Raw genomic sequence first — 11,916 nt, 5'->3', positions numbered from 1 at the left:
AACCCAATTACCCAAACCAGCTGGGATATGTTTTGTGGATGGGGGTCTCACTCACGCATGGGTCCCTCCTCCTCCGAGTGGATAAAACCGGATCAAAATATCGCCCTGCCATTGCACAGGTGCGTGGATCTGAGTCAGCACACACAGGGATGGTACACGTGGCGGCATACTAGCAGCTGCACACGTGGATGGAGATGAAAAATAAAGTGCATTCCGGTGCAAGGTGTGTTTAGCCTTTTAATTGTGTGGTTGTGGTTGGTTGCCAGTGCTAATTCAGAGCTGTTTGGTGTCCCGTAGCTATGTCCGCCTAACTCTTGGAGTTTTGTTGTTAATATTAGTTTGAAACCGAGTGAGACACAGAAAATTTACATGACTTTTGCAGAATTTTGTCTGAAAAATGTTGAATTGGAAAACCCCCTCGTGCGTTTTATGTTATTCTCAACTGTATCAAATGTAACCACCCTGAAGGACTGTACAATGCCAAGATTCTTGCAGAATTGCAGTTGCAGATAGAAAAGCTGACGAAGATGGCAGCTAGCAGCTGAACTGGCTGGAGATGGATTCAGAAGCTGCCAGTGTTAGATTTCGGCGTCTCAACTTGCAAGCATTTGGGTTGTTGAACGAATCGCTGAGATGACTCATCTCCGACGCAGATTATCGTACTAGTCGTCGTAGGACAGAAAAAAGAAACACCAATGGCCCGACACTGACGCAGATTGTAGTTGGAATCTACTTACACATGAATGAATGATTGATTAAACTAGTGTATTACAGGTCAGCATCCTCTCTCGACAATGTGTTCTGCAGAGCTTTCCGGCTTTCACAAAATCAATTTGCACCATGCAAATGTGCAATTCTCGCGACATCCAAACCACAACGAAGAGAAGTTTCGGCGATTTCATTGAACAAAAAACGAACCTTTTAGTCGAGTACACCGAACAACAACTGAATCTTGGCCTTATCTCCAAAAAAAAAAAAAACAACAACTGAATCTTTCAGTCGATTTCATTGAACAAAAACTGAATCTTTCAATCGATTACACTGAACAAAAACTGAATCTTTCAGTCGACACAACGATACAGTCTCACTAACCAGTCGCAGCTTCAGCTGGGTTACAGTTCCAATCACACATCGCGACTGGCCACACCGGATGCGCTACACGCATCATTCTTCCTCTTCCTCTTCTTAGGTCGCTTCTCTTCGCTCTGTCCACTTGCTAAACCATACCGGCGATAAACGTGGAGCTCCATGGCGGCCTCGGCCGCGCAGAGCAACAGTGCCCCGCCGTCAGACGGAAGCCCGGAGTCGTCGGAAGCGGCGAAGAGGCTGAACACGCGCGCGGCCTTGGTCAGGGCCACCGGCTTCGACGACACCACCTCGCCTCTCACCGCCCTCATCGCTGCCGCCGCCGCCGCCGCAGCTCGAGCACTCGTCCTCCCCAACGTTGAGGTTTTTTCGGGGTTTCCTCTTCTGGGCTTTTAGCATAATAAACTGATGGGCCGATGTGTAGGCCCATTAAGGCCCAAACTGCTGACCAGGGCGGCCCAGTATGATTTTACCTATCTACCCCTGCGATGTGTCAAATTCCAAGCCAAGGCCCTCGTCTCGTCTCGCATCGCCTTCTCCTTCCTCCACCTTCCTCTCTCTCTCTCTCTCTCTCCGTCGCCTCGCCTCACCTATCTAGGGTTTTGGAGCAAAACCTAGCCTTCGATCCCAGCGCGCATGGACGTCGAGGGCGAGGTCCCGGCCGCGGCGGCGGAGGCCGTGGCCAACGGCCTCGGCGGCGCGGAGCCCTCCCCGGCACCCGTCTCCGCGGAGCAGCTGGACGTGGAGGCGTACGCCGCGCAGTACACGGGGCGGACGCGCCTGGCGCGCCTCCTGTTCATCGCCGAGAGGTGCGGGGTGGAGGCGGTGGAGCTCGAGGCGCTGCGGATGGCGTATGACGAGATCAAGCGGGGGGAGGACACCATGTTCCACCGCGAAGTCACGAACAAAATCAACGGCCGCCTCGGCCCGAAATACGCGCTCGACCAGGCCTGGACCGACTCCGTCAACCGCCGGGCCGAGCAGCGCAAGGAGAAGCTCGAGAGCGAGCTCAATGGCTACAGGGTGCGAAAACCTAACCACTTAATCCTTATGTTTAGATGAAATCGGTACTTCAATTGTGTTAGTTTCTGGTTGTGATTTGATGAGTTTGAGCATTGGAGCTAATCCTTATGTTTAGATGAAATTGGTTCTTCGTTTCCGTTAATTCTGCTCGTGATATGATGGGTTTGAGCATTGGAGGATATGGATTATGGAAGCATGTCCACATCTCACTGACTCATTATTTGTTTGATTTATGACTACGGTGTTGGTGTGGAGTACGCTGAGTTAGTTCCATGTATGTCCTACTGTGTGGATCACGGATGACTGTTCTGCTTTGCGCTGATTCCCACCGAAGTATGATATATATGGGTAAATATGTGTTTATGATTCCTAACACGTTTTTTATGAGAAATTTAGGTAATTTGTGTAGTTAGCTATAACGTTTCAATTTAGATGCTATTTTCTTGGGATGCATTGATGCAAATGCTTGTTAGATTACGGCGCAGCGCTGAATTTCAGATTCTGAGTGCGCTGCTGTATCAGCTGGTTTTGGATCTCAGTGCAAGTGCATGGATGCTATGTTCACCAAACTTTTATGATTGTGGCCTCTTTGGGAGTTGAATCTTCTGCTGATGTTGTATATGGTACAACATTCATCAAAGCCTGCATAAACTAGCTTCTGTAGTTTGTTTCTCTTTTCTTTTGTTTGGCTTTGGGTTATTGTTTGCTTTGTGGTCTTGTTGTGCGTACGTCTATTCTAAGGTGATGGCATACTTATTGAAGAAACTAACTTTTCTGGATTTATTTTGTTTCTCAAATTGCAGACCAACCTTATCAAAGAGAGCATCAGAATGGGTTACAATGACATTGGTGATTTCTTCTATGCTCATGGCCACCTTTCAGATGCCTTCAAAAGCTACATCCGTACACGTGATTATTGTACCACTTCCAAGCATATAGTTCAGATGTGTATGAATGTGATTCTGGTTAGCATTGAATTGGGACAATTTCCACATGTTTCCAACTATGTTAGCAAAGCAGAGCAAACCCCAGATACTTTGGACCCTATCATTGTTGCAAAGTTGCGAGCAGCTGCAGGATTAGCCTACTTGGCAACAAAGAAGTACAAACTTGCGGCCCGTAAGGTTAGTACTCTAACCCCCTATGTTACTTACCTTTTCCGTAAGGTTATCAAAGCAGTAATATGAGGCAAGGTGCGGCTCTAGCATCCCTTGCATCCGCACTTGTGTTTCACTCGCTTCTGAAAACCCAAGCTGCCATTTGTTGATGCTCTGTCCTGCTCTGTCAAGTTGCTGGTGTACAAGGGAAGCAATGATGGCAATGGACAGCAGCATAGTGAAAAACAATGTAATTTGCAATGATGGCTATTGGCAGTGGCAGTATCGACTTCAATCTCCACCCATTTCAATTTGCCTCCTTTATCCCTTGATCTGCCTCTTAAGATGAGGCGACAGCTGTGGTGGTCACACTGGATCTTCTAGACGCCTTGATAACCTTTCCCCTCATGCTTAACCTTTTAAGTCAATATTTTGTAGATACATATGGTTAGAAGTCAATGTTATTTATTTATGTTTCGACACAAATTTTTCATTTTTTTAACTTAATAAACAATTTCCAACCCGCTTAATAAAATTTCGTAGTTACATGTGCTATGGAGAGCTATGTACTTGTTCTAGCACATCTGTGCACACAACCTATTTTCAGAGAATGGGATGTCAACAATTGTGAAGTACTTCGTATGTATTTACTCATATGTCATGTTCTTTGTTAGCATAGAATTTGCTGCTGAATTTTTCTCCCTTAAAGTTTGTTGAGACAGGACATGAACTAGGAAACACTTATTCTGAAGTCATAGCTCCACAAGATGTTGCTGTCTATGGTGCCCTTTGCGCACTTGCTTCTTTCGACCGTTCAGACCTAAAGGTTTGCTTTCTGTTCACTTATTTCCTGTCTGGGTGTGTTCTTTTAAACCATTGTAGTCAGATATGATTGAATAAACATTTTTTACAGAGCAAAGTTATTGACAACAGTAATTTCCGAAACTTTCTGGAGCTGGTGCCTGAAGTGAGGGAACTTGTTAATGATTTCTATTCAAGGTAAAGCTGTAGCTTCATGTGTTCCAGTTAGTACTCAGTGTACCGCATAATTAGATATAAACATGTGTATCGCTTTTTTTTATAACATGTTAAAGAAATCCATCAATGAAAGATTAAATGCATTTGTTAATCCAAAATCGGGCATAACACCTTATTCCATTTCCGAAGTGAATCACATTCAATTACTGTCCTTTATATATATATTTGTCTCATATCAGAACAGCCTCAGAGGTTTGTAATAAATTAATACTCCGTATCACATAATATAAGCAGTCTTTTCCTTAGAACAGTGTTGTCCTCAAAATTCTCTTGTAACTTATAAGAACATTTAATCTACAGTAGTCTTGATGTAGAATGAGAATGATTGTTCCTTTCAAATTCTAACCTTATTTTGTATCCTTTCAAATTCTAACCTTATTTTGTACAGTATGTCGTAGATACATGTGCCTTTTAGTGTTGAATCTAAAAATATCATGTAAATTCGATTATGTGCTGAAAGTTGTCATAGTCCTTATTTAAAACCACTTGTTCCCGCGTTATAGATTGTGTGCACTTCTTATTTCATTCCAAAGCTTTTCCGAGGTCACATTTGTTCGATTCATTCTGATGGATTGCAGTTTACATTTTTTAACTGATGTGTGTTATATCTGCTAACCGTGAAATCGTTGAGCCAGTCGCTATGGATCATGTTTGGAGCATCTTGAGAAGCTAAAGACAAACCTCCTGTTGGATATTCATTTGCACGATCATGTAGAAACTCTATACATGGATATTCGCCACAAAGCTATCATACAGTATACACTTCCATTTATATCTGTTGATCTTAACACGATGGCTGCTGCTTTTATGACGTCCGTGTCCATGTTGGAGAAAGAGCTAGCTGCACTGATCACTGAGAACAAAATACAGGTACTTCATCCTCAATTGGCGATGCCTAGGGATTCAAGGTTGTGTTAGGTTTTGCTCATATGTGATTTTCTGCAGGCTCGGATAGACTCCCACAACAAGATTCTTTATGCGAGGCATGCTGACCAAAGAAATGCAACTTTTCAACGTGTCCTTCAAACAGGCAATGAGTTTGAGAGAGATGTTAAGTCTTTGCTTCTGAGAGCTAACCTCATCAAACATGATTTCAACCAAAGAGCTGGACAAAGGAAGATGTGAACTCTGCCACTGCTGTTGCTGAAACAAGGCGTGCCGGCTTATCCTTTTGGACACATTTGTTTTGTACCTAAAAGTGTATGGGCCATGGAGAAGTTTTGGTGATGAATCATGAATTAGACTGATGACTGAGCATGCAAGTCTGTTTAAATGCGTTTTACCTTTTCGGACAATTCCTTGCTTGCTGTGGTTTTAAATATGATGCTGTGTAAACAGCTCTGGATATTTAGAGACTTGACAGAACGATCTGTCACATTTGAGGCCAAGCTATTTTTTTAAATATAAATGCTTAGAGCTGGTACTGTGATGCATAGTAACTCTTAGTACGTTTTTACTTGTCTCCCAGTCTTCCTATAGTACTTGTTTTGTCGCAGCCAAAATGTCAATGTTAGCTCGTGGTGGTTTGCTTGATGACGCATTTTTTATGCGATTTTGACCTTATGAGATGATCCGGACTATTTTACTCGCAGGTCATGAATAGTTAAACCTGGTCCTGCATAGCGCGTCACGTACTTTTCTTAACTCCACAGCTAGTGTATTGAATATGCATGGATTACCATCCACTTGGTGATGGAATCTCTCACATGTGGTGATCAAAGCTGACAATTTTAGACCATACTGTAAACATACATGCCAACTGGCAGCTTGTGGTAGACGAGCTGTAGCTAAATGCTTGTCCATACAGGTTCAAAGATATGTTTTAATTTGGAAGAAGTGATGCAGGGAATAATTGCAATACAAAGAATGAATCAATTGTACAAGAGATAGGAAGAGTGGAAGACCCCAACGAGCCTGCCTACAGTATGAGATCGATCGATCAAGAATCCTTCTTTAATCTATCTACAGATAAACAGAATATGTGTTTGCAGCATCATACAGGATTACGCAAAAAGAAAAAAAGTACAGAGAAAATTTGTTCATGGCCTCCTTGTATTTCTCAGTTCGAGCAGGTCCATCTGGAGGTTGGTACACAGCTGAGGTAGTGACACCAGTGGCAGCTGTCGTTGGCGTTCTCCCCGCGGAAGAGCATGGTCATACCAACCGCGAATCTGCAAAAGGTTCAACACGAACAGAGCACGGAAAGAATGAGTTCGGCCTGCTTGCCACTTTGCCAAATTCACCGACAGAAACTCAACAACTTAGTCAGCGTAGTGGTTGCGACAACTATAGCAAATGGTATACAGCGTGGCTGTTATTTAGGTGCATGTTAGCTACTACGCTGGAGGAGAAAAAGGGCAAATCGAGCACGTTATTATATTTGAATTTGGACGACGAAAGGGGCCAGCTTAGCACTACAATAATGATCTAGGAATATTTTTTCTGTACATAAGAAAATAGCAAGTTGAGGTGTTGTGCGGTTTGTGCCTTTGCGTTGTGCTGCTCTGGATGCTGTCATTTCAAATGCCACTCTAGGAATCTGGGGTGCAAGAACAAGCCCAGATCAGCCTCACCACTTAGTTGGCGCGTCAAAATCTATCCATGCATGTGGCGCACTCAAGAACGCACATACCAATCTACTGTACCCTTTATTTTTCTTCCTTTCATATAATGAATAATACTAAGAATTCTGGTGCTATCTCCTACAGTGAAATACGCGTGTCGTGATCTTGGTGAATTGTGGCGGCTTAAACTGAAAATGAAATGGTCCTGAAACATGTAGTAATTCTTACCCAACAATGACGAGGGCAGTGGCGATGGCAAGCAGAATCCACTGGTAGACGAGGTACTTCTTGGAGCTGCACGGGCTGCCGGAGGGGAGGCTGTAGCGCTCCATCCAGCCGAAATGCGGCCGCATCAGCAGCACGAATCCGAGCAGGAAACCCGTCAGGAACCCGCCGATGTGCGCGAAGTTGTTCACGTGTGGGAGGATGCCGAGCGCCAGGTTCACCGCGATCACGAACAGGAGGGTGATCACGGCCGCGACCTACAGCAGATTCGGTACCAATTAATTCAATTCGCTGCCATGTGAGATGCCTGAATTTTGCAAGAATCGTTACTGCTGAATAGTTACTGGATATTGCGTGAGATGGCTCAGATTAAGCGTGAGCGTGAATAGTTACTGTACCTTGTTGGTGTAAATGGTCCAGTTGGTGAGAAGCTCCGAGAGCATGGCTCCGAGGAGACCAAAGAGAGCACCTGAAGCACCAACCGAGATGTGGTTTCTGATGAACAGAGAGGACAGGACGCTGCCGCCCAGGCCAGACAGGAGGTAGATCGCTCCAATTCGTACTGCAACATCAGCACAAGAAGCACCAAGTCAGATCTTTGTGTTGCAATCGAACAGCATACTTGATCAAAATGAGAGAGATGGAAATAGTATCAGTTGTGAGTTGTTACCGTATCCGAACTGCTGCTCGAGGCGCAGGCCGATGAAGATGAGGCTGAGCATGTTGGCGACCAGGTGCAGAACACCGGCATGCAGCCAGATGGAGGTGATGAGGCGATAGCCCTGGTGCTCGTGCACGACCTTGTCCCACACAAGTGCTCCCATCTTCTGTAGCCTGCAAGAACATGATGGAGCAAGTACATTGTGTCAGGCACTCAGGCCCCATCTCATCATCAAGCATCAACAACCCCATGCATGCATGCATCCCCTATGCCAAATTATTAGTTCGTCCAGAAATGGACAGACCAATCCATATCCATCTTTAATCAGTTCGCCCCACTCTGTACATATGATTCAAGTGTGGTGGCCTACTTGTAGTCCAATGCAAGTTTAATTAGTTGTGTGAATATATACAAAGTTAATTGATGATGATCTATCAAGAAATGGGTACAGGAGATCGATGCAATGATCGATATACTTACGTGGCGGAGGAGGGGCCGAGGAGCGGGTTCTCGTGGAGAGGCTGGAAGGAGAAGCGGCCGAGGAAGCGGGCGATGCACTTGCCGCTGCGAGGCGGGGTGTGGAGGGGGCAGTTGTTGGCGTACATGGTGAGGACGAAGACGACGATGTTGGCGACGAGGAACGACGGGACGATCCACGGCACCCACTCCCTCTCCCCCTCGTGCTGCGGGTACAGCGGCGACGGCACCTTCCCCACCTCCTTCCTCCTCGCCCCCTTCTCCACGTCCGCGTGCGACGTCGCCATTGTCGCTCTCTCTCTCTCTCTCTCTCTCTCTCTCTCTCTCTCTCTTGCCTTGCTCGCGTTCGATCGAGGTGCAGGCTGCAGCTAGCTGCGTAGTGGTGGTGCGGTGGATGGAGTGAGGAGGTGGACGGCGAGATGCGCGGGGGGAGAGGCGGGAATAAATAAACGAGCGGGCGCGACACGGCTCGCGACGCGCACGACGGGTTGCTTCGTCGTGTGAATTGTTGCGGGCGCGCGCCGCCCGCAGTTACTACTGTCTCGTGACAGTAGTTTGACCTGCCCGGTTGTTGTTTGAATCGGCAGATCAAATCAATGGTCCAGATCTCACCAACTAGCGCTAGTTTTCGAGACACAACTAGCATTAGTTAGCAAAACGAATTTGCATGTTAAAATTTGGTCCAAATTAAAGAATTGAAAGTCATGCTCAATTCTTCAACTCTAAACTTCAACTTACTTATTTTACGTTAGAATGATTTTCAGACTGTGGAATGATGAGTTTTTTTTTAAAAAAGAAAATCTATATCAAAGTAGTTTTAAAAAAGCAAATAAATCCATTTTATAAATTTATAATAGCTAATATATAATTAATCATGTGCTAATGAGATTATTCGTTTCGTGTGGCGTACAAATCTTCCTCCAAGATGAATCGAACGAAGCCTGTATTTCACCCCAGTAGTGTCACGTTGACTCCTCGAGAGGAATGGCATGCACAGGGCGTACTATTTGTGTGGAATGGCTACTGTTGACTTTTTACGGTAGTGTGCATACCGATCACATGGTGTAGTGGGAGCGGCTATTCTATTAGTTTAAAGGATCGCATCAAGGTAGAGAAATGGTGTTAATTAAGTCACGATTTCCTTTGGAAACTAATTTCCAGGCTAAGACTACCTGCGCAATGATTAAAAAGCAAGAGATTGGTTCGGTTTCTTATCTTTTCGCGGATGCCAGTACGCCGCACCTTACTGTAATTTGGTTGGCAGGGCACCGACAAGGCGTGTGCGATTCAGCGATTCGCATGTAGCAGCATCTCGCAATTCCTTACCCAAAAAGCAACTGACACCTTCTTTGTCTGGCTATGCTAATGGTGGTCATCGACGGCGGCGACCCACACTCCATGGAAAACGGCCAACTCGATTCTGTTCTGGCAAAAGGGAGGGACCAATGCAGATGAGACGAGCAGTTTCTTGCCGCGGTGGCACACAAAACCAACTGCACGACGAGCTCCCAGTACCTTGCTTCAAGCGATTCCCAACCCAACCAACAGCTACATGCGCCGATGTGCAGTGCAGTGCAGTGCAGGAGCAGGAGCAGGGGAGGAGGGCGAAACGGCCGGGCTGCCGCTGGTTGGTTCGGCGTCCCGGGCTGGACACATGCGGCACGCGGGTTTCTCCCGTCTTTTCTCGCGTCGCGTGCGTGAGTTGGCCATCGCATGTTGCCATTTGGGGCGGACGCGGAGTAGTCGCGGAAGGAAGGTATAGTATAGTATAGCTGGCTCGACGAGTCACTCGGGGTGGGCGGCCGCGGCTCGTTTCGGTGTCGGTTTGGCCTCCTGCGCGCGGTGGTGGTGGGTGGTGCGCTCGGTTGGTCGCGTCCGGATTGGGTTCGATTCGATTCTCGCGTGTGCATGTGCGAGCTTGGGCTTAGCTCATCCTGATTGGAACTGGAATTAGAATTGGAATAAGGTGTTGGTTCGTTGTGCTGCGGTGCTGGATCGTCTTGTCCTGTGTCTGCGTGTGTGCATTAGGGGATTATTATCTTTGTTGTCCCTGTTAAAGTGGTGCTGCTACTGATTGCGGAGAGTCTAATTAACATGTTATATGTATGATGATGATGGTGTAACGCCAGATTAGCAAAGCTGTGTCTTGCGTTCCAAATGACGAGATGCTGCTGTCTGATGCATGATTAAAGCCGTCGGCTGGCCCTAGGGGTGTCGGGGAGATAATTTTGTTTAGGATTCTTTAATCTAGTACAATTTGATTGTAATTCAGGATGGGAATGGTTAGGATATGGATTGAACCTAAACCGTTTTAAGTGAGTTCGTTGATCCATAATTTAATAGGGTCGATCCACTATGAGTCTATTATATCAATAGGTTATACATGGATATTCAAATGGATCGGCTACTCTTATTACATGTGGGTAAAACTTGGACCCAAAATTTTTAAACTCGCGTTCACACTATAAAAACTTATCGAATTCAGTTGAATTTTGGTGGGATTATTTATTGCACAGAGAAGCAACTTTGTATAAATTTTGAGCCCTTTATACAAGTGGGGCCCACGATGCATTACTAGGACCCAAAAATTCTAGTTATACGTGTGTAAAACTCGGACCCAAAATTTTTAAACTCGCGTTCACACTATAAAAACTTATCGAATTCAGTCGAATTTTGGTGGGATAATTTATTGCACAGAGAAGCAACTTTGTGTAAATTTTGAGCCTTTTATACATGTGGGGCCCACGATGCGTTGCTAAGACCCAAAAATTCCAGTTACATGTAAAACTCGGACCCAAAATTTTTAAACTCACGTTCACACTATGAAAACTTGTTAAATTTAGTTGAATTTTGTAGGAATGAATTATTATATAGCGAAGCAACTTTATATAATTTTTTGAAACATTTATACATGTGAAGTCATTTTGGGTTGAACCCCTTGAACCTTAGGTTCTAATGGTTTGATCCGTTTGATCTATTTATATTTTTTGGAGCGACCCTACAAATCCATTAACACAAATTTACGGATAGGTTTAGTGGATAAATGGATCGACCCTAATCATCCCCATCCTGAATTGTAATATTGTATGGCTGAATCGATTGCTCCGTGCATATATGTTACTGAGAACGAAACCATTGGTTTATGCAAGATGTGTCGTATAAAAAGTGCATAACAAACCAGCAAGTTTGAAGTTGAGATTTACCAGCATAATAAACAGCAAGTTGAAGTTGAAATTTACCTGGCACAATAACCAGCAAGAGAACTCTGTGTTTCATCTCGGATTACACTCCACGGCAAAGCATGTTGCTGGGAGGAACTTAGAGTGTAAATCTGTTTTTTTTTTTTATGTAGCAGGCCTTATGGCTGTTGTATATCCTAAACTCTTTCCCTAAATCTTAATAAACTTCAGCCGCTTTCTTTGCCGGCTCGACCAAGAAAAAGGAAAAAAGAGTTGAAGTTGAAACTTATCCGGCAAAATAAACCACAAAATTTAACAATTTGACTCTTTCCAAAAACTAATTTCGCAAATGAACCGCGGTCAAAACTTATTTTAAAAATGACCCTTTTGTTCAGCGCCAAATCGTATGACGCTGAACTTAGACACCTCAATGCCATGTCAACTGGCTCTGAATGTTGTGCCACCGTGGATGGGAGGTTGAGTCGGTGTGCCAACGTGCATTCAGTGCCGTGCTATTTGGCGCTGATATGTCTAAGTTCAGCGTCATACGATTAGATATTAAACTA

General features: G+C 44.9%; 2 protein-coding genes across 2 annotated transcripts; one reads left to right on the top strand and one right to left on the bottom strand.

The window, feature by feature from the left end:
* Positions 1 to 1,616: 1,616 nt before the first annotated feature.
* LOC127766654 (COP9 signalosome complex subunit 1) lies at positions 1,617 to 5,677 on the top strand. The gene is made up of 6 exons (XM_052291765.1): positions 1,617 to 2,109; positions 2,913 to 3,233; positions 3,916 to 4,032; positions 4,120 to 4,205; positions 4,880 to 5,114; positions 5,190 to 5,677. The coding sequence occupies exons 1-6, from the start codon at positions 1,723 to 1,725 to the stop codon at positions 5,367 to 5,369; spliced, it is 1,326 nt and encodes a 441-aa protein (XP_052147725.1). The 5' UTR covers positions 1,617 to 1,722; the 3' UTR covers positions 5,370 to 5,677.
* Positions 5,678 to 6,046: 369 nt separating this feature from the next.
* LOC127766655 (RHOMBOID-like protein 2) lies at positions 6,047 to 8,603 on the bottom strand. The gene is made up of 5 exons (XM_052291766.1): positions 8,175 to 8,603; positions 7,704 to 7,867; positions 7,432 to 7,595; positions 7,037 to 7,290; positions 6,047 to 6,415 (listed from the first exon to the last, which is right to left on the bottom strand). The coding sequence occupies exons 1-5, from the start codon at positions 8,456 to 8,458 to the stop codon at positions 6,304 to 6,306; spliced, it is 978 nt and encodes a 325-aa protein (XP_052147726.1). The 5' UTR covers positions 8,459 to 8,603; the 3' UTR covers positions 6,047 to 6,303.
* Positions 8,604 to 11,916: the final 3,313 nt, after the last annotated feature.

The sequence above is a fragment of the Oryza glaberrima genome, chromosome 3, assembly GCF_000147395.1.
Source record: "Oryza glaberrima chromosome 3, OglaRS2, whole genome shotgun sequence".
NCBI lineage: Eukaryota > Viridiplantae > Streptophyta > Magnoliopsida > Poales > Poaceae > Oryza > Oryza glaberrima.
Note: the sequence above shows the minus strand (reverse complement) of the source record. Positions and strands in the feature narration are given on the sequence as shown.